Source organism: Telopea speciosissima, chromosome 11 (assembly GCF_018873765.1).
Source record: "Telopea speciosissima isolate NSW1024214 ecotype Mountain lineage chromosome 11, Tspe_v1, whole genome shotgun sequence".
NCBI lineage: Eukaryota > Viridiplantae > Streptophyta > Magnoliopsida > Proteales > Proteaceae > Telopea > Telopea speciosissima.
Genome location: NC_057926.1, coordinates 43,596,862 through 43,620,370, shown reverse-complemented (window position 1 = coordinate 43,620,370; position 23,509 = coordinate 43,596,862). Strand labels below are relative to the sequence as shown.

The 23,509-nt window shown below is 39.7% G+C and overlaps 1 protein-coding gene across 3 annotated transcripts in view; it reads left to right on the top strand.

The window, feature by feature from the left end:
• Positions 1-20,921, top strand: part of LOC122645933 (ALBINO3-like protein 2, chloroplastic) — a 45,684-nt gene extending 24,763 nt beyond the window's left edge. The window contains exons 5-14 of one of the 3 annotated variants that reach the window (XM_043839349.1): positions 5,054-5,155; positions 7,263-7,319; positions 7,546-7,611; positions 10,898-10,945; positions 18,734-18,907; positions 19,002-19,057; positions 19,160-19,277; positions 19,424-19,510; positions 20,222-20,331; positions 20,428-20,921. In XM_043839349.1, the coding sequence (XP_043695284.1) occupies positions 5,054-5,155; positions 7,263-7,319; positions 7,546-7,611; positions 10,898-10,945; positions 18,734-18,907; positions 19,002-19,057; positions 19,160-19,277; positions 19,424-19,510; positions 20,222-20,331; positions 20,428-20,575 (966 nt within the window). In that variant the 3' untranslated portion in view covers positions 20,576-20,921. Of the gene's footprint in view, positions 1-5,053; positions 5,156-7,262; positions 7,320-7,545; positions 7,612-10,897; positions 10,946-18,733; positions 18,908-19,001; positions 19,058-19,159; positions 19,278-19,423; positions 19,564-19,752; positions 20,153-20,221; positions 20,332-20,427 lie in introns of those variants that run through there. The other 2 variants (XM_043839351.1, XM_043839350.1) reach the window with 2 other exon arrangements.
• The last annotated feature ends 2,588 nt before the right edge of the window (positions 20,922-23,509 follow it).

Below are 23,509 nucleotides of genomic sequence, written 5' to 3'. Positions count from 1 at the left end.
TTATCCATGTTGTTGAATTTACTTACTGGTGTCCTTAAATTGTGTTTGCTACCGTTTCACCTAAAAGCTTGAACTGTTAGGGGAGGACAGCGTAAATGTATACATCAACACTCCCCCGCATGTGCAGGCCAAGATCACATGGTCCTTGCACTTGGCTAAGATCACATGGCACCTAGGGAGAAGAAATGTTGGGAAAAAACCTTCCGATGCCCTTCCCAGGGGTCGAACACATGACCTCCCTGCTCTGATACCATGTTAGACAGCTTAAATGTATACATCAACAAATTGATTCCCCCCCCCCCCCCCCAAAAAAAAAAAAAAGTCGAGCCCTTTGGAAAAAGTAGGAATGGGATAATGATTGAAGTTGATTCCTTTTTTATTCATGGTCCACCTCACCTATTAAAATTCTATTGTATTACGGCCTAAAATCAAACTTTTCACACCATTAATGTTTGAACCCTTTCTTTTAAAGTTTCTCTTTCTTTCTCCCTTTTTTAATTGGTTCTTTATTGGTAAAAGAAAAATAAAGGGCCAGGCCCATCCATACCACTTCTGACAGACTAGCCCTCACTATTAGAAGTAGAATCCCATTAAAAAAATTGCCTAGTACACTCAACTCTTGGAAGAATGGTGATGCTGTCATCCATTGCGATACTAGTCATACTACTGCACTTCATTATTTGCTCTACCTTCAATAGAGCAGAGATTTCACTTGCAAATGTCCATTTGTTTCTTTTGCTGCAGACACATCACCAGCCAATTGCAAAAGGAGTTGTGTCCCAATGTACCCGGTGCATATGTCAGCCTGACCAAACTACTCATCATCACTCAGCTTACTGCAAAGAGTTCTGACTTAATTGATCATTAGCTTCAAGAGAAGTGGCAATGTATTAGCGAATGATTTGTAGTCTCTAAATCAATCTTGCATAAATACACAGGTTTCACTGATTTGAGAGCCTTTCCTAGTCAGATTCTTAAAGAGTTTAAGATCTGTATGTCATCTAACCATATAATAAACCTACTTTTGTCGAAACCTCATTGTTCAATTTGATTGCCTTGAAATACCACTCTACATAGTTTGAGCCATTTTCAAAGCTTTGGCCATGTGGCTTGCTCCATTTGGCTTGAAATTTATGACAAGTAGAAGGTGATGTGCCTATATGGTGGACCTTTCTTGGTTGCATCCTAAAATGCATTTCAGCAGATTTTGGGGCCATTTGATATGAATCCCACTTGTATTCATGTCTGAACTTATAGGATATTAATACTCTGGTATGGTGCGAGGTGTTCCACAACTTCCACTTTTCAAAAAGGAAAGGTGCAACTTAAGTGGTGAACTATAAGTGTAAGTAGGTTGATTTACTTCTTTGATCGTCCTATGTAACTTGCTGCAGTTGGGTATTTAAAAGGCTCTAAAATAGGCTTCTAGGAATTGCTCCTTGAAGCTTGTAACTCCAATCTGCTGCTAAACGTGGAAGGTGTATAGACAAACCAGCCCAGCTACTGCTTCTATATTTTATCTTTTATTCTATTCATTACATCTCCCATGGTCCTGGCCCTTTTTTCCTGGTCTGATACTTTTGTTAGTTTTCAGTTGCTGATCCATCCATGTAATGTGGCTATCAGTTAATTTGCTGTGTCCTTGTTAAGCACAAGGTGCTGTTAGACATTTTCCCAATATGTTTCTTACTTCCATGTGGCACCTGTTACTGTCACACCCCGGCCCGGTTATTAAGGGCCAAGTGTGACGGGATGTCTCTGACATCCAACCAATCCCCAAGGAGCACAAGTGCAGTACCCTATTCACAATCATTGCTCACAGATACAGTAATCAGAGGCAACGGAAACAATTTAATTAATAGAGATAACATCATTAGTGAGAGAAGTCTAAATGATATTTCATTTATATAAAGGATAAGGCTTGTGATACAACTATACAGTTCTCAAAGGTAGCACAGAGTAAAAGTATACAAGAAACTATTCTATAAATATATAAAGCATTTATAAAGCATAAAAGAGTGGGGAGGTAGCCTGGACTATCAGGCCAAGATCAGGAGGTTGCGCAATCATCACGTGCGCACGAAGTATTGTGCACTTCAAACTCCAGCGCCGCAAATCCATCATTAAAAGTAACTAAATCACCTGAAAAATAAGGATATCCACAGGGGTGAGCTCTCAACTGAGCCCAGTAAGGAAATGCATGCAAAACACAACACAATAATTCATGATGAATGTGCTAATCTAGCATGCTTCTAACATGGATACTAAGTCTCATGTGGTATAAGTACTACTGTGGTAGATGCTAACCTCGAAGAGAACCCGCCAGGAAAGCATGACACAAGGCAGCTAACCCAACAGACCCCCAATGACCAACCGGAAAGCATGACACCAGGCAGCTCCAGACGTCGGTCACCCGAGCGAAACCATTCTACCACGGTGAGGACCCGCCAGATCGGCATGACACCAGGCAGCGGACCCGACAGACCCTCAATGACCAACCCTGTCTGTTTATTCCCACAGCGGAGCGGACACGCTAATATGGGACAGAAGATGGCACCCCGGCATGTCCCTTCGGCTGTACCACGGGTTGTCCAACACCTTACCCCCTGTTGGTAAGGGGCGTAGTACTGGGTTATGATATAACAGCCTAGCCCAGTGCAATCTATGCATGATAGCACATGTATGAATAGCTGAATTTAAATAGAACAGTACTTCTCCAATAATAATCATCAGTAACAAGTAAATATCAGTGCAGATGCAAGATGCCAATGCAACCTAATTCACATGCAGAATCTAATGCAGTAATTAAAAGCTAATAAACTATAAGAACAGGATAATTTTGATGATGCATGACATGGCAATCAGAACAATAACAAATTAAAATGATAAACACTCCAAAATTAAAGTCAGAATTCCCTTACCTGTAGTTGTAGTTAGCTTAGGTGAATAAACTCCAATAGGCAGGCAAGAACAGACCAAGACAGTCCTAAATATGAGACAACAATATTATAGATTAGTTATAGAAGGAATCTTAGGTCAGTTACCCACCAACAATCCAACAAACCGACTAGAAACAGTAGAAACAGCCCTAAACAATATACCAAACACCATGCAATAGGTTCTGGGATGGTCCAAGGTCAAGTCCCAAGGGGTCTAGGTCATAAGGGCACAAAAATGGGGGAGCCGGATGCAGACTTCCAGGGAGCCGGTCAATCGCCCCTGGGCCTGCAACAGCATCCGGGTCAGTGTCCGAATTTGGGGGTTTTGCTCCAATTGTATGGATCCTTGCATGCAAGGCCCTAATTTGATGATTTAGCACCAATTCAAGGTGGGTCAGTCTATTTGGGGCTCCAATTTCATATTTGGCTTCCTAATTTAGGGATTTCATAATTTAAACCTAAATTAGTTGACTTAGGGTTTATGGTTTGCCATTAGAAATAGCAATTGGGCTGATTAGAGGTACAGCCATGAAGATTCAGGCATAGCTGAACCTAAACAGCACTAAACAGTAAGAAATGAGGTGGAACTTCCATTGTTTAAGCTTGGATTAAAAGCTTTAATGGCAGAAATCTATTTAGGCATAGTCTAGGCTGAAATTAGATCAAATTTAGAGGAGGAGGAGATGGAAACAGCAGGGATTCTCAGAGCTTACCTGAAATCAGCAGCAAGAAGGGATGATGGCAGCCTCGCCTTTATGCTCCAAGGTCTCTAATGAAGGTCTCTAAGCTTCCAACTCAAGTCTAAGATGCATTTCCAAGGTATGCTTCTCATTTCCCTTCTTCTTCCTCTCTTTTTCTTCTTTCTTTCTTGTTCTCCAAGGCTGGAACGATTCTGGTTCCTCTTCTCTTTGTTGGTGAATAATGAATAGTGTAAAGAGGGTTATATTTATAGAAACTTAAGCACTAAGGGGCAGAATGATCATTTGGTTATAAATTATTTCTAAAATTGATTCTTTTGTATTTATTACCTTATTCCAGCTACAGAATGATGTCATGCGACATTAGGGATGATCCGGATACGGGTAACTGTCCGGAATTACATTCCCCACTGGGGAACTGGGTCCCACAGAGTCAATTTTACTAAAATACCCTTCTAACCCTATTTGGTCGTACAAAACGTTATATAAATATATTTAAATTATACTTACATTAAGTTTAATTAAGGGGGAGGTCCTGCAGCCTGTCCAACCAGCAGACCCGACACAGGTAGCTCTGGTGCGGGGTCCCACAAGGTAAAAATTACTATTCTGCCCCTAATACACTAATTAATTAAAAATACGACATACATACTTATAAAATGGGATTCTTACCTGGGATTCGGCCTAAGACAGAGAGAGGCTTTGCAAGCCATCAATCCAGCATGCCAAGCTTATATGTTGTCTTCCGCTAGACACCTCAGACTCATTTAAGGCCACGGTAGTTGGCTGATCGGAATGCCTTTCAAGACGAGTCATGAGATAGGTCTGAATTTCTTAATCAAGACGGCCCACAACTTAGAGGCTAGTATGGGCAAAGTTGAACCAGAACCTGAAATCACACAGATTCCAAAAGTTCAAATTTAGTCGAAAATTTGACCGGGTTTCACAGTTACCGCATGCAGTTTATGTGACGAAAAATTCATCAAAATCCCCACATAGCCCCCAGTTGCAGGTTGTTTGATGGCTGTGACTTATTTGTTGTTTATAAGATGTGTTGCCGTTTCGGCTACATGCTCTCTTGGTAGTGCATGCTTACATGGTACCATGCATAGGTTCCATTTCTTGACTGCTATCCTGCCTTTGTCTGTAAGCAACCTTCCAAGCAGACATCACTTTTGGATGATTCTTCTATTGTCACTCTTTCATTTGCTGTGGATTATTTCTCAGTATTTTGTGACTTCTGAACATCGTTCTTGGCAGATGTTAAATTTTCATGTCAACATTGATGGATAATGTTAAACTGAATTTATTGATTGACTGAACTTATTGGAACTTTTCTATTTAAAATTTAAGAATAGTTACACTTTCGACAATGATTTTCATCAACGTATGATGCTCCTCTTAAATACATCACAGGGTGGCACATTATGGTTCGAGAATTTGACTGAACAGCCACAGGGTCTTTTGGGCCCTATTTTTCCAGTACTGATTGCCGGTCTGCATTTCATCAATGTTCAGGTATATAATTTTATTCAACTGGAAGTTTCAAGTGCCAATTGTTTTCCACTGATACTCCACTCTAGTTTCAGTTATGTTGCATCGAAATTTGGTGACCTGATGTACTTTATGCCTGGTTAAAACATCCATTATGTTTCTATTCATGAAATAGATTATAATACTTGGTCTTTGGGAGCCTGCATGTCAGATTCTTTTTGCGATGTAGAGTGCAGAGTAGGCTGATCAAAACTCAAAAGGTCCAAATTACAAGGGTATTCACCTGTACAGTTCCCTTGGCAGCACCGGGCCCACAGCCCAACTAGAGCTTTTTCTCTGCAAGCTACAGCTGTTGATTATTGGTTCCTTTTCTTAAATAAAATAAACGTGGGAAGCAGACTGCTAAGACATGTACTGTATATTAGAATGATGAATAATATCCAAGAAATGATTTTAGTTTTCTTTGATGAAGCTTCCACAACGATATTCTACTGGACTAAAAAAAAAATATTCCATTTATAATAGATTAAGCTCTTTTGGCATGCTATGAATGTGCATTTTAGACTTTTAGTTGATTAACTAGCCAAAATATGTGTGCAATGCATGGAGGAAAACATTAGCAAGAACTTTATGGAACATGGCTTTTTTTTTTTTTTTTTCAAATTTTGGGTGGGAAGTTAGGGTACAAGGTGATTCCTTTCCGACTAATAACCTACTTCAAACTTTGAATACATAAGCACATGCTTTTAGTGGCCCATTAAACACTGTTTTTCCTTCCCACAATAAAATTCTGATAACGTCCAATTTGGTCAGTTAGTATACAGAAACAGGAAAGTTTTTATTATCTATAGAGTAATGGTGAGAAAAGAACAGAAATTGTATGGGAAGAAATGAATGGAAATATTTTAGGAGATTTAAGGATTTTTCAAATTTATAATTTTAATATATTGGCTTATTAGTCCCATTGAAGAACTGTCTTAAAATATGAATTTAATATAATGACTTATTAATAAGGGAGAAAGAAAGCTGCCAGGCTGCGTATGCTATGCTAGCCCCTCCCTGTGTATATCTCTGTCCTCCCTCAAGAGGGGGGGTAGATATGTCATTTCATATGAGGGAGGAGAGAGATAGACACAGTGAGGCACTAGCGTAGCGTACGCAGCCTGGCAGCGTGCTTTTTCCCATACTAATAAATATGGAATCATTTGGCCAATGTTGCTAGGTCAAAAGGGGAAGAAGAGGAAAATTATAATAATTTTGACAGGTTGACTATAGTAAGAAACTAAGAATCAAACATTACTAACAAGTTCACTAAGCAAGAGTAACCTAGCTATTTCTTCTTAACAGAGTAACCACATGCACCATTCTCAATTTAACTAGACCATATGCCAGAATAATGTTTTGATCGCTAATTATCATTCAATGCAATGGTATAGATACTAATGGTGATCATGTTGACTGATTTCCTTTCAAATGCTTTTTCCTAGTTTGTACTTATACCTTTTTTTTTTTTGGTCAATAAAAAATCTATTACCAAAGCTCAAGAGGGGCGAGAGGAAAAGAGAAGGGGGGGGGGGGAAATATACAAGGGAAAAAAGGGGGGGGGGGGAGAAAGATACAAACCCCAGACCAAACTAATGGGGCCGTAAAAGAGCACTATCTAAACCCTAGGAAACAACAATATGTCTATTCTTTAGGGAGTCAAAAAAAGGCTTTTTGAGGGAGAAAACTTAGCTTCAAGGAGACATCCTAAGAGATGGTTTCCAAATCAAGTCGAAGACCGAGAATTGGAGGTCCATCTCCTAAGGTTCCTCTCCATCCAAATGTACTTATACCTTTAACCTGGGGTGCACCCTATTGTATCATTAAAAAATGATCCTGTACATCTACCTAAATCCTTATGGTCACATCGTGACAAACTATGCGGATAGAAAATGGTTGAAGTGCTAGCTTTTGGACTGTTATAGTGATTATGATAATATTCAAATTGTGCTACTATGTGATACTCTAATTCACTCATTATGTGCCAGATGTGTTTGGTAAAAGTGCATTGTGTTAGTTTATTTGGATGATTTCTTTATTACAACCTTAAAGAAGATTGTGCCATAACTTGGTTCTACCATGTTGTCAGATTTCTTTCAAGTCTTCCATGGGACAACTGCCTGGCCTTTTGAGCATATTAGCCAAGGTGAGTTGGTGAAGACTACTTCTATATTTGCTTTCAATTCATTCTTAGTGCATCATTGTGGGTCAAAACAAGCTTTGAGAAAGTTGCCTATTTTTGTATATATTTACTGATAGGTTATCTCTGGACACATTCTTTTGTTTTTCTTTCAGCGTTAATATAGTATGCATCTTCCCTTGCGTCCAAATCTCATTGCACATAAATGATAAAGTCCTAAAATTTGTTGCAGTACTACAAGCTCTACTTGGATATTCTGACGCTACCAATATTAATGATCGGGTTTTACCTTCCTCAGGTAACTATTTACTTAATATATGTGTTCCTTGTGAAGTTGTAATGTTAGGCCTTCTTCTAATAGATCTATACATTGCAGCACTAGAACCTTAAGATTCCAAATTAGTCTGAAATCTGGCCCATCCCTCAACCTGTTTTGAGTGTGAGGTGGCAGGTCACTAAGTTGAATAGTTTTGATTTATGACACCTAATTGTTGTCAAAGCAGCACCTTGGTAGCAAGGGATCCCTTGAGCCCCAAGGCAACCACTAACCACTAGCCATGTTAGTCGAGGCGCCTAGACAAGGAAAAGGGGGAAGGGGATTTTTTTTTTGGGCAGGGGAGGGGGGAAAGAATGAGGAAAAAAGGAAGAAGACAAGGAAGCAAGAGCAGCCACTGTCATCGCCTTGGCAGCAGTGGCAAAAGAAGGCATTGCTGCTGCTGGAGATGCAACAGCAGTCTTTGCTGTACATCTTACAGTCCTCGTCTGTAGTCTCCATTGTCCATCATCGAGACATTGAAGAGGAGTAAGAAGACGTGCCTTGAGTCTACTCTTTCTAGTTTCTACAAATATGCTTATTTTCGGTACATTTATTGGTAAAGAAAATCAATTCTTCATTTTATATATTATCCCCTTTATTATAGTTATAAATAAAGGCTTGGGTTGAGTAAATCATTCCATATTTGTAATATTCTGAAGTTATAAATAAAGGCTTGGCCTCTGTCTCATAGACAAGCCAATATTCATGGAATTCCACATGGCATCAGAGCCAAAAATATTCCGGGGATATGGGAAGTAAATTTTTTTTCGTTTTTTTTCTCTCTTCTTTTTCTTTTCCGCCATTCTGCCCTAAAACCACTCACCGCCAGCCCCTCCACCACTTCCGCCACCTACCGCCAGCCACCAACACCCACCGCCAGCCACCGCCGACCACCCACCACCTCCGCCAGCCACCGCCGACCACCGCCGGCCTTCTCCCTTTCTCCCGCCACCTCCGCAGGTCCCTCCCTCTTTTTCCGCCACCTCTACACACCGCGGGAGGGCTTCCACCTTGTTCAATTTTTTTTCCATCCCTTGGTGGTGAGTTGACTCCCTCCAGGGGTTTGTTTTTTCCCCTCTACATGTTCTGATTTTTTTTGGGGATTTATTTCTGCCTATTTTTCTCCAGCCACCATGCCTGATGAGTTGGAAAAAATATTACTTTGCAGTCCAAATCCTTAGTCAGACTACTAATGGACACCAAGTTAGTAGTAAACTTAGGAACATGTAAAACAGAGGAAAGAGTGAGAGAGGAGGAGCACTGAACGGATCCCTTCCCAGAAATAGAAAAAAGAGATCCATCAGCAACCCGAACCTTTGATTGGCCTGAAAGAGGAGTATATGTAGTAAAAACAGAGGAAGAACCTGTCATATGGTCGGTTGCTCCTGAGTCAATAACCCAAGAGTCAGGCATGACCGAGGTGCAATTCCCACCAAAAGAAATACCTGTGAAGAAGGTGCAGGGGAAGGAGCAGGTAGAGACAAAGCCGAAGCCGCCATGGAAGGAGATACAGATGCCGAAGATGTGTCCAGGCGATTCATCATATCCCGCAGATTGTGCAACTTAGCCATCACACAGGAAAGAGACTGTTCAGATGGTTCTTCAGTGGCAACCTGATTAGCACGAGAGGAACTAGGCCAATTAGAATTCCCTCTTCCACGCCCACGAGTATCCGCAGGACAACCATGAAGCTTCCAACATCGGTCTTTAGTGTGCCAGTCCTTCCCACAATGATCGCATTTAATAAGCGGGCGATCACTAGATGGCCGATCAGTAGGAGGAGAACGAGAGGAATTCCCACGGGAAGATTGAGAACCAGAAACAAGAGCTGACCGTTCCTGAATGACAGGATGAACCATGGCAGTGCGCCTCGTGTCCTCAGCCGAAAGTATGGCATAGGCCTGCTCCAAAGAGGGAAGAGGATCCCGATTTAAAATATTGGACCTGATATTATCAAATTCAATGTTGAGGCCGGCCAAAAAATCAAACAGCCGTAGACCATCCTCCCACTTCCTGAAGGCCGTCGCGTCAACATCTGTGGTAGCCTTAAATGTGCCCAAAAAATCCAATTCCTGCCATAGTGTGCACATGGTATTGTAATATTGGGACAGAGACAACTCTAGCTGCTTGGTAGTATGGAGCTTTTGACGGAGTTCATAGCATTGGGCTGCATTCCCAACCTGAGAGTATGTGTCATGAGCCGTCTTCCAAATTTTTGCAGTGGTGTCAAGGAGCAAATAACGACCAGCAATGGTCTGGTCCATGGAATTAACCAAATAGGACATCACCAAAAAATTGAAATTCATCCATTGCTCCTGAGCCAATCCAGCCTCTGTAGGCCTGACCTTAGCGCCTGTGATATAACCAGAGAGCCCACGGGAACCAATAACAAATAAACAGGAACGAGACCACAAAAGATAATTGCTGCCATTCAACTTTATGGGATTCACCGGAAAGGGAACAAAATCCCGCTGGTTTGAATCATCAGAAACAGTCGAAGCAGTCGTGATCTCAGACTCGTCAGGCATGGTGGCTAGAGAAAATTAGGCAGAAATAAATCCCCAAAAAAAATCAGAACATGTAGAGGGGAAAAAACAAACCCCTGGTGGGAGTCAACTCACCACCAAGGGATGGAAAAAAAATTGAACAAGGTGGAAGCCCTCCCGCGGTGTGTAGAGGTGGCGGAAAAAGAGGGAGGGACCTGCGGAGGTGGCGGGAGAAAGGGAGAAAGCCGGTGGTGGTCGGCGGTGGCTGGCGGTGGATGCTGGTGGCTGGCGGTAGGTGGCGGAAGTGTGGAGGGGCTGGCGGTGGGTGGTTTTAGGGTAGAATGGCGGAAAAGAAAAAGAAGAAGAGAGAAAAAAACGAAAAAAATTTACTTCCCATATCCCTGGAATATTTTTGGCTCTGATGCCATGTGGAATTCCATGAATACTGGCTTGTCTATGAGACAGAGGCCAAGCATTTATTTATAACTTCAGAATATTACAAATATGGAATGATTTACTCGATCCTTACCTACCACACCTAACACATTTAGCATGTGCATAATGAACCTAGACACTATAGGTACAAGGACAATATTACCCCTGAACCTATATTACCACAGTTCATAACAGTGATCTGCAATATTTTTACTTCCTCGTATTGTCTGCTATTCTCATCTTACTTTTCTAAAGTTACTGCTTTGATCTATCAGTACAAAATTCTTATCTATTTTAAGAGAGCGTATCATGAATCCTTAGGCCCTTTTTTTATTATTGTTTTGCAGGGGAGTTTAATCTATTGGGTGACTAATATTTCACTAACTGTCATTCAGGTTTGTCATGCACTCTCATTTCTCGTTCTATTTATGGTAACAAAAATACATATTGTGTTCGTGTATCAAAATATCTACAAGAGTACAAGTAGGCTTTCATATGCGATCTCTACACTGTCCATTTTTGTACGTGTATTTACAGGAAGCAAGTCACTATCACATTCCCTATTTGTTCCAATCATAATTATGAAATTTGTTTCAGTTTGGTTCCAATATGAAAATAGATAGGAGTTCATTTTGGCCCAACAAAATCCAACAGTAACCCAAAAAAGAAAGATTCCAATTCCACATTTGTCACTCATTCTGGATGAAATACACTTCAATGACAGAAATGGTCGGAAACAGATCACAATGGCCATATTTACACTTACTACTAAAACAAAAATTTCAGCAAAACAGTTGTTTTGAAACAAAATCTGAAACCAAATATTTTGATTTTTCAGCCAAAATGAAACAAATTTTACAACTGAGCTTCCCAATTGATACTCTCCTAGCAAGATCCAGGAGATCCTCCAACCCTAAGCTCATTTTTCTCCCTCTTGGTCCTTTTCTAATCTTCCTCAATGCTCTATGATGTAGTGAAGACTGTAGAAGAGATTGCAAAACATTTATCTGAACAAGCTGGATAGATTAAAATCTGTTAAATCCATGTGCAAGTGGTAGCACAAGCTGATGCAGTGGCATTATTGTGGCTGGACCAGTGCATGACCCGATCTGGAAACCCAGATCAAGGCGAATCCGATCCAAAGAGAGATTTTGGTCTTGTAAGGGTTGCAGGGGATCGGTCTTATCATCAGAGACCACAACAGCAAGCCAGTTTTGGCCAAATCAATTGCCACAGAATTCAAGAGTATTGCTGAAGGTGAAGCGATTGCAATTCGGAGCGGTTTGCTTGAAGGTATCTCTGAAGGTACAGATCATTTGCTGGTGGAGTCAGATAGTTTGGAGATCATCCAATACATTCAAGACCCTTCAAAGCTGGTTCCACATTCGATCTTGCCTGTTATAATGGATATCCGTTACTTAGCTTCCCACTTGATCACATGTTCTTTCTCCTTTTACCTAGAAAAGCCAATGTTATGGCTGATTTTCTAGCCAGCAAGGCCTTGTCTATGCAGTGTTCGACAGATTGGCCAAACTCCACTCCGTGGCTATCGGAATCTTGTATTTCTCCAGCCTCGTGCTTTGCTGCTTCCTATGAATAGAATCCCTTTTACCAAAAAAAAAAAAAAGGGTTGCAGGGGATAGCCTTGTAATATTTTATTTTGGGTTAGCTACAGAGAGGATTAGATTGAGTTGTTAGTTTCCTAGTTTGAAAGTAGTTTACAATTTGTAAGGAGTTTTATTTTCTTTATATATGCATGTAACCCATTCTTTCATAGAATTGAATATTGAATTGAGACTTGGATTTTCTCACGGGTGGACCTTGGTGCAATGGTTAGGTTGCTCCATTGTGACTAAGTGGTGATGCAGATTTATCAACACACTGGGCTTCTTTGCTTAGGAATAAGTCTAGGGTTGGGTTGTATACATGTTGGGCCTTTGATCCCATGGGTTTCCAATGTAATAGGCCACTTTTATGGGCCTAGACTATGGGTAATTAGGTTGCATACGGGATTAGTTGTTTTAGTTCCATACTTGATTTTATTTTGGTGTTTTTGTTCATAAATTGAACCGGTTCAACCAATGGTTCAATTTAAGTGATTTTAGTAGTTTTCTTTTTAGTGTTTAGTGGGGCTGGACTCTGTTTTGAGCATAGTTATCAAGGCGGCAAGGCGACCATGGCGTTTGAGGGCCTTCCTAAGCGCCTTGGCAATAGGGCGGCCACAAGGCGTCGCCTTGGCGAACAAGGCGTTCTAGTATTCTTTTTTTTATATAACCATTTTATTTGGCACAAATAGCATATTAAAAATTATATATTTCTACTTTGCTAAATAAATATTAAAGAGTCAAACCAATGTAAGATATTCATTAAAAAAAAAAACAAATTAACAAACTAAGTTCATCATATTATCATAGAAATATAGCATATAAATATGAAACAACATTATAAATTATTAAATATAAAGAATAAAGGGTTGGTAAATTATTATACTTACCTCTATGATGCCAAAATGAGTGCCTAGGCAGTAGGCCTCAAGGTAGGAACAGCAACATAAGAATTGCCGGTGGGGGTGGAGAAGCCACACTATCATATCGTGATTTCAACAAAATAACAAAATGATGTCTATGATATCTATTCACAGGTCCACATTGTCTCAGGATGAGGATATATCATTCAATTTATTATAGACAAAAGAAATGAGGGTGGAATAATAAAAAAGAAAAGAACATAGTGTGTCACGGGGAAGAAGAAGGAAGAAAAAAAATTTTAAAGGAGGAGGATGATGAGAAGAAAGAGAGGAAAAAAATCGATTATCAGTAGGCCTAGGCAGTAGGTCCTAAGGTAGGAATCGCCGATGGGGGTGGAGACTGAAGATGTCGCCAGTGGGGGTGGAGGCTCGAGGAGCAGCAGCAGCATAAGAAAAAAAAAAAAGGAAAAATCGAGGGGACAATGGGACATGGAGGCACAGTAGCAGAATAAGAAAAATAGAAGAGAAGAAGAAGAAGAGTAGAAGGTTACTTACCTTGCTGGAGACGTGGTAGCTGGAGGCATGGTACTAAATCCCGTTTCGTTTCGGTGTTTCGGTCTAACCGAAATATCCGAGATACCGAAATTTCGTTGAAATATGGTATTTTTCTGTGGGTGTAAAATGCCAAATATGATCAAGATTTCCGAAATTTTCGAAACGAGATGACCGAAATTACCGAGATTTACGAAATTTCCGAAACAAGATGACCGAAATTTCCGAAATATTCGAAATATTGCATTTTTTCATATCGGGCTTGGTTTCGTTTCGGACAGGTCAAGATACTCGAAATATTCGATATCTCGATCGAAATTTCGCGAGTTTTAGTACTATGGCTGGAGGAAGCTTCGGCGGAATCAACACCGGCCGGCAGGAGAAGACCAATGCCGGAATCGATGGAGACTTGGACTCTTGAAGACTTGGAGTTGTTCCTTCACCGCAGGTTTTTTCTCCCAAACCCAATGAATTAGTTGAAAAAGAAGAAGAAAAAGTCTCTTATACCCTTGATAACATGTATCTCAGAGTAGATAATACATACACCAGCCAATGAAAAGTTAGTAAATCTTTTCTGGAATGAGCTCCATACTATTCCTAGAAGGCCTGCCCCTAGAGGTGACTGTGTTACTTGGAAGACAAACAATTCATGCTCTTTCTCTTCCAAGGCTGCCTGGAATCTTATTAGGCTGCACGGTCAGTTGGTCCCGTGGCACAAGCTTCTTTGGTTCAAGCATCACATCCCTCGGCACTGCTTCACAGCTTGGAGAATTTTCAACAATTGCTTACCTACTCAATCTTTTCTTCGGGCTAGACAGATCCCTGTCTCTGTTGGAATGGTACTGAAGACTTGGATCATCTCTTCTTCGATTGCCCTACTGTTGCTGCCATTTGGAAAGGAATCTTGTCCAAGTGCTGGCCTGCCCATAGAAGGATCCTCCCTTTCTCAAGGGAATGGATCTGGATCGACATGACCTTTGCTTCGCTGGTCACTCTATTTGCGACTCTGTTGGCAAATTAGCTTTTTGTGCAACTCTCAACCACATTTGGATGGAGTGCAATGTCAGGAAATGGACCTCCAACTCTCGCTCCTATCAGAAGATTTGGGACTCCATTTCCTTTGAAATTAAAACAAAGTTATCGCTAGCTCCTCCTTCTAGTTGTAATGACACCCCAAGGAACAAGCTAATTGTTGATTCCTGGGGTCTCTCAAATGTTGCTTTTGTTGCTACAGCCGGCTCCCAGCTAAGCTAAGGACAGGCTTTTTATTTTTCTTTCCTCCCCTCGGGGCCCCTTGTTTTCTCTTCTCTTTTGGTAATGAAATTCTTATTCTTCCAAAAAAAAATAAAAATTAGTAAATAGAATAAAACAATAAAAATAAATAAATGGGGTTTTTATAGTATTGATCCAATGTATCTCAGTGTAGATACACCATATACACTTTCCAATAATAAGTTACGAAATAGAATAAAAAAGTAAATACATAAAATAAATTTAACAATAAAAAGCGACCGCCTTGGAGGCGGTCGCCTTTCATACATACCATAAGGCGCCCCACTGCCATGCTCCCATATTTCCGCCTGGACGCCATGGCGACGCCTTGATAACTATGGTTTTGAGTCTATTTTAGTTTCCTAGTCAGTTTAAGTTACCTAATAGGTTAAGAATTGGGTTAGGCCTTTCCTTTTTAGTGTAGGAGTCTATTTTTGAGTCTTTTATATAAGGTTGAGAGAGGGGGGGGGCATGTATTGAACACGAATTTTTTATATTAATGAAAGGCTTTTGCTGTTCTTCTTCTCCATTGAAGATTTTTGTCTTGTGTTTGATCAAGGCTGGTGGGATCGGTGTTTGATCCGATTGCCACTTGCGGTGGGAAGCCTAGGTGGTTCATTGGTGGGATTGGTGTGTGATCCAATCAACATCTTGCGGTGTGAAGCCCGGGTGGTTCTTTGAACCTTTCTTTCAATTCTTTGAAGATCTCCTTCAAGTTGAAGATCAAGATTCAAGATTTATTCAAGATCCTCTAACCAACTGAGCTGCCCTTGCAACAATAGTAAGTTTGAATCATCCCATCAATACCCATTCTTCTCCAATCCTCCCAACCACCCCAAAACCCTAATTTTCCCACCCATCTCCCAAAATTCTTAACAAACCATTCAGCTAACAACATCTTCATATAATTGTATGCTCCTACCCAATTGTATTACTCGAACCAAGCTGTTTCCCATTACCCCATTCAAACCACAACATCCCACCTATTTCTAGAGATCATCCCATTACCCAAATTCTTCACAGACCAATCCAACCATCAGAAACACACCATACCTGAATCGAATTTCATTCCCTACGCTAGGAATAATCGATCCAAACCCTAGCCCCAAATTCCCATCCTAAATCCTAGATGTCCCTCTTTTCCTCTTTTCCAAAAACCTGAAACCCGTAAACCTAACCTGCTGCCATTCTAGTTTACACACTTCCGCCCATCAAAACATCTCAGGACCTTCACTGATAGACTCCCCTACACCTGCCTAGCATAAATGACACCTCAAACCCTAACCCTAATTTCACCAAAAACCCTATTTTGACCTATCCGATTCACCTGTTCATAACAAATCTTGGTTTACTGGCTCCTAGTTGTTCCTCTACCAATCTAGGACTACATTAAGTGGTCACGGGTTCGAGTCTCTAGAAACAGCCTCTCTGCAAAGCGGGGGTAAGGCTGCATACATTATGACCCTCCCCAGACCCCACAGTGGCGGGAGCCTCTGCGCTGGGTACGCTCTTTTTTTATTTTCTCACAGGTGGTGAGTTCATTGCATGTGTTGTTCGCCAAAGTGGTTGACAGAAGCTGTTTCCTTCTCTTCTGATCCATCTCGATTCAGCTATGAATCTCCTTTCCTCTCTCTTCTATTTTCCCCAATTCTTCTTCCCCTTTCTTCCTTGTTTGTTCTTCTTTCCTTCCCTTCCTGTTATTACACTCCTTTACCCCTTCTCTTCTTTTATTTTTTTTTGGGTTTCTGTTACTTTTATCTGTTCTAGCATGACTTTGGTTCTGCAAGAGAGACATTAATCTGTCCCGTGTCTTACCCATAATCTCCTCAAACTCTTCCTTATGTTGCTCTATGTCAGAAACTTTAAGCCCCTCACCTCCCGTTTGGTCCCCCTCTGGCATTCCTCTACTCTTTGATGTTCTTTGGCTGCTTTGATACCTTAGGTTGGTCAGTCCTGGCAGCCATAATCAACTCCACCACTCCATTGTTCTCAAAGAAGTTTCATCCAGGAATCAAATTCCCTCTCGATTATTCAGTTCCTCTACATCTTCGTCCATTCCACGAATTACCAAAGCCCCACACCCTCCTCCCACCGCCCTTCCTCTTCCCTTCAGATCAATCCTCTCCAAATCACAACTAAATTTGGCTTTACTTATGCATCCCCCCCCCCCCCAAAAAAAAAAAAAAAAGCTTTACTCAGAAAAGCTCAAATCTTGTATAGAATCTGTATGTCTTTCTCATGTACATACCCATTCCCATTTTATAAGATGAAATATTTTTCCTTTCCAATTCCCAAACACCTTCCCCTCTATATTAATTAGAAGAAAATATTGTTTATGATCCTTTTAATGCATTTTTTTCCTTGGGAGAAGTTGAAATTTATTCATTGTTAAGAAAATAAATAGAGACATGGTATCTCGTAAAATAAACACCCCCGAAAAATAAAAATACAAATGAAAACAGAATGATTCTTAAATCTACACTGTCAAGCTCTCCCCAAAATATAGTACAGGTAAAAGTGTAAAACCAACACTTGTTTAGCCAAGCTTTTGACTCACAAATCTCCGCATCTGAGTGAGAAATTCAGCGGGTTTGCGAAACTCAAGTGAATCTGATCCATCAAGAAACCACTGTGACTGAAAATTAGTTTAACATTAGCAAAGTCTTCCCACAGACTATCTTATAATATCCTATGAAACTCAAATGAATCTGATCCATTGAGAAGCCACCATGACTGAAAATCAGTTTAACATTCAGCAAAGTCTTCACACAATTATCTGATAATATCTTTTCATCCTTTTTTTTTTATTTTATGTTTTTGCTTCTAGAACTCTTGATTTGATTAAACAGGAGCTGTTTTAAAAGACTATTGGACCATCTACACCATTTCCTGAAAAGGGAGGATGCTTTATACCAGTTATCTGACTGAAGGGTGAGCAATATCCTGACATGTTAGCAGACCTTCTGGTTTTGATAGTCAAACTGTTCAGACTGTCAATGAATCATTAGGCTGCAGTGTATCTGTTTGAATAAATATGAACAGCAAATTTTAACCCTTGTCATTGAGCACCTTTAATAAAAAGGGGGTACACAGTGCACGAGGCTCCCGTCACCGTGGGGTCTTTGGAGGGTCATAATGTACGCAGCCTTACCCCTGCCTTCGCAGAGAGGCTGTTTCCAGACTCGAACCCGTGACCACTTGGTCACAATGGACTAACCTTACCGTTGCACCAAGGTGCGCCTTCTATTGAGCACATTTAATATGAGATTCAAAAACTTGTGCCACACCTGCGCATTTGTTATACAATAACAAAAATTGATATTTACTTAAAAATTTCAGTACTAAACAATCAATTGGAGGGATTTGAACCAAGGTCACTGCAGAATCATAGACTCAACATAAGGGCAGAATGCCACACCACATCTAAAATCATCTTTGCTAAGAGTTGACATTATATCATAGTTATCAAGGCGGGAAGGCGACCATGGCGTTTTAGAGGGTCAAAATTCAAGGCGACACCACCATGGTGGCAAGGCCCGCGTCCAAGGCGTCCAAGGCGACCAAGGAGCCTGGATGCCATGGCGACGCCTTGATAACTATGCATTATATATAGAGAAATCTTATTGTAACCAAGGTTGGTTACAACAATATTGTAACCTTACTTTTTTCCCTTTTAGTATAATACATTTCTTGTTAGAAACAGTTGAAATACTAATCATACTTCTTCATGCATCATTCTTGCAGCAATTTCCTCTTAAGAATCCTGCAATTTGTGTGTGTGTGTGTGACTGTTTAACACCTCTGACTGGAAAGGGAGGATGGTCTTACATCTGTTCTGTTTCTCAAAACAGTTGAAATACTAATCATACTTCTTCATGCGTCATTCTTGCAGCAACTTTCTCTTAAGCATCCTGCAATTCGTACAAAGTTGGGGCTGCCTGACCAAAATGTTCCGGCAAAGAGTGAAATCCCAGGAAAATTTAATATATCTGAAGGAAGTTCATTGAATTCAGTGGATGAAAATAGAATACCTGTTCAAAGGCTATCACCTCATGAACTGCTTGTTGTGAGTGTTGCCGAGTGTAAATACTATTTGAATATATGAACACTGAGCCCTTCTCTATCTATTCTAACACCTTTTTGGTTGCCGTTGTTTACAGCTTTCCGTCCAAATTTTAGCTAGAGGACACATAGATAGAGCAATTCCATTGCTACGGTAATATGATTCTGTGTTTGCTTCTGTTTCTAGAAGGCATTCTGACAGTTGGTATCTTGTCCTGTGTTGTTTTTATACCTCAAATTAACATTGTGGCTACAGACTTGCACTTGAGAAGGATCCTGAATATGTGAGAGCTTTGGTTGTTTTGGGGCAGGCTTTCTTACAGAAAGGGATGCTGACAGAGGCTATTGAACATTTGGAGCATGCTATTTCCAAGGTCAGAAGTTTAGTAGTAGCTGTCAGTGTGCTGTTCTCTTTATTTTGATTTTAACCATTAGATTGGTACTGTAAAGCAGAAGCAAGAATTCTTTGGTTGTTATTACCCTCAGTTCGTCATTTAACTGGAACTTGTTATATCATCAGCTCTCTCTTGTCAGCCATCCAACAAATGAGCAGATTGATCTTTTGATCCTTGCTTCTCAATGGGCTGGTGTATCATATATACAGCAGGTGAAATTCTGAATTTTTTTTTTTTTTTGTACCTTTAGTCTATATATTGGCCAGTAGAGGGCGGACCTCGGCACAATTGTAAGGTTGATCCATTGCGACCTAGTGGTTGCGGGTCCAAGTCGAGAAACAACCTCTTCACAAAGGGTGGGGGCAAGGCTGCATACATTATAACCCTCCCCAGATCCTGCAGTGGCGGGAGCCTCGTGCACTGGGTACGCCCTATGTAGTCTATATGTTGGCCGATGGTGGAACATAATTTGCTAATAAGTTTTATCATCTTGTTTTTCAACTTCATGTTAAGAAGCATAATATCCAATGAACTTTAAGCAAGAAAGTTGGAACTTTAACCACTGGTGGTGGAAGTTCAACTTTTTCAAGTGGCCAATCTCCATACCATTCTGCTCAATTTATATTCTTTAATTTTAAATGTTATTATTGTTCATCCAAAAACAAGTGATTGATCAAGTAATCACTGATCTATGGTGTTTGAATGCTGTTGCTTATCCATAGATTGCTCATGGAGATGGGGGAACACTACCACCTTGGTCCTGAAGCTCTGGGTTATTGGCTTCCAAATATTTAATTGTACAACTGCATGCTGAGCTTGAATAATATTAATGTTGAAAGAACTATTTTATTGATGTATTTTGTTGTGTCTGTTTCGTTTTCCTTTTCTCCTTCCCCTTCTTTATGTTTCTTATTTTGGATCAGGAGAGAAATACAGAGGGGATAGAACATCTAGAGAAGATAGCCCAATTTAAGGAGCCTGAGGATCCTAAGGGGAAAGCTCACTATTACGATGGTATTATGTTGCTAGCAAGGTACTGATTCATAACCAACATTGAGTTCAACTCCTTCGGATGTTTCTGGCTATGATTGATATATTTCCTTAATAAATAAAAAAATCTGTCTTCCAGTGCTTTGTATAGAGAAGGGCGAAAGATAGAAGCAGCAAAATATCTGCGGATGGCTGTTGCTTATAATCCTGCTGCTTATAGTGAATATCTCGAACAATGTGAAAGGGATGAAGATTATCCCATCAACATGCAGAAAGATCACAAATGAGTACCATTATGCTTACATCACTAGTATTTTGCTTAAGAGAAGGGGATATTGATCAACATTCAACTGTCATGCTGTTATGATTCTGAAATTGCGGGCATTGTTCATCTCGTCCACTACCATAGCAGTACAACTACAAATTTTGCAATTTTACATGAAAGAATAAGTTTCACTGCCAAAAAGGGGCAGTAAGGTTTAGAAAGGTGTAGAGGATTTTTCTTTCATATTATTTATTCATGTAAATTCTGCCATAAATATAACTAATTATTGGTTATTTCCATTATGGGGTGTGTTGGAATAGTCAATTATGATTATATGATCATAACCAGTTTTCTGTTGGTCAAGATCATTGGTACACTCCGAAGGCTAATAATGGAGATGGGAGAGTCTTGAGATTTATTCAGGTACTCTAGTTCTGCGCTTTGTTTAAAACAGTAACCTCGATCATATTTTATTGTTATATGTTGTTGATAAATAACATTTATTTCTGCAACATATTTTTTTTCTTGTATTCTTTCCTAGTGTGGAAATGTTCCAGCCAATCTTTTCTTTGCACTATGTTTAGTTTGTATAGAAAAGGTAAGAATGCTAAATGGGTCTTACTATAGTGTGGAAGTGTTCTCTGATTTTTCATTTCTCTTCCTAATCTGACGACCCCTATTTCTAAAATAGCTAGGCCACCGAGATTTTCGATAAGACTACGAGGGACTCCTATCATCATTACCGCTACAAAGTTAAATATTATTCATTGGATGTCCAGCAATTTAGAAAGCTTCTTCATCGGTTATTTGTATCAAAAGATTCCACTCTGGGGGTTAACCAGATAGATGACAAAACCCATTTTGTTTACTTAAAAACCTTTAATAATTTTTAATAATATTTTTGGGATGATATTGACTCTGGGGATTTTGTAGAAAATTCGGCAGTGCAACGACGTATTTAGGTGAAAATGGTATTTTTGGAATAGACCAAAATACATAATATATAATGCCCGAATATGCGGTGAAAAGAAAGAGAAAAATACGCATCGAAAGAAGCGTCATAGTGGATATGGGCAATAGGATATTGGGTTTTTAAGAAGTGAGTTTCTCTATAGAAGAAGCATCTTAGATAGGGATGTAAACGGATCGGATTTGGCTTGGATAGTGCTGTATCCGCATCCGCATTCGATTAGTTTTCGGACGGATTCAGATAGTGCTAAATGGATACGGATATGGATATGGATCGGATATTTTATCCGTTTACATGTAAATATAATTTTTTGGATAGTTATAGTCTATCTGTATCCGTATCCGTTTAGCTTTCGGATGGATTCGAATAATGCTAAACGGATATGGACACGGATACGGAAATGGATTTCAACTATTCATTTACATCCTTAATCTTAGACCTTTTACATACTTTGTTAGTGAACCAGCTGCATTTGATTCCAAATAATTCTACATTTCTTTTGCAATCACTTGTTACTTTCTATGGTTTGCCGGGAACTAATGTAATTTTTCCCATCGTCGATCAAACCCATTATGGTGATGCGTAATATTAAATGTTGGATTTTTATCTAAACTTATTGTCCCTCCAAAATCACATTGATACACAAACATCTTCGGATGATTGACCTTTACTTATGTCAAACGTCATTGAGCAAATCCACCTTTAACTAAAATATTATTGTTGCTCCTATGGATTTTGGTTATACAGGGAATGCACAGAGGCATAACCTCGAGGAATACTCAACGGAATACCAAAAACACAGTCTTTAGGGTTCGACAAGCTAGAATCATGATCATTTGTGAAGAGTGAAGACATGGTGACTTGGATGAATCAGGCCACTTCCCAATGGCCTTGGGAGATCTTTATTCTCTTGTTAGACATTAAAGTTCTACTCCTTTTTCTTTTATTTTTTTGGGGTAAGAGTTAAAGCTTTACATAAGACTTGTAAGGATGTATGTATTATGAAGAAGGATAGGTTTTTATTGAACCGGCTCACAGGTTGACAGGCTAGTAGTAGAGCCTGGTCTACTTGGTTGCTCGATTTCTTTTCACTCCTACCCACAAAGAAAGGACCAACTATCGGAAAGGAAGGAACTTCCCATTGGATTATTATGCTGTAGAGGAATCGATATCCTCTGCTGTTACAGTACGGTGCTGTATTGCATCGTGCGGTGCTACAGAGGCAATGTGGCACAATGGACCCCACATGGTGCACATGGCCTCTATAACCGTCACACGATGCAGTACAACACCGTACAATTACAACATAAGATAAAAATTGGGGAAATTTCTTAGATCTACGAGATAAAAATAATAATTAAAAGATAAGTATATTTAAAATTTGTTTTACATCCACAAATATAAATTTTGAAGAGATTTACCTTATCCCCAAATTAGTTAGTTTTCATCCCGCCCAACAAGAACATAGAATCAAACTTCCTAAAATACCCATTGATATCATTTTTTTCCATAATTTAAGTCTAAAGATCAGGATTATTAACTTAACCGATAAACGTATCTCACTTGCACAATTCCCCCTTGGTTCCTTCTTCTTTCCCTATTCGTTGGATTGGGTTCCCTCCTCTTCTTTCCCACCTCGTCGGGATCCCAACAAGTAGCTGTTCTAAGATCAATAAAACTTGAAACAGAAAGTCCATAGCAGCCCCGATCAGCATTCATAATGGATTAAAACTTGTCTATAATCATTGTTTTAACTTGAATAAAAATGTATGACCAAAAAAACTTGAATTAAAATGTTATAAGATTATAAGGAAAGTAATATATTTTTCTATGATTAATGATTTTACAGACAAACAACACTGTTTCTAACTTTGAAAGTGACGCATGAACAGAGTGTCTTGCAACCTTTATGTTAGAGTTTATATTTTAAGGGATTTTCTAGAGTGATTTCAATAAAAATCTATTGTAGTTATCTAGTATTAATTG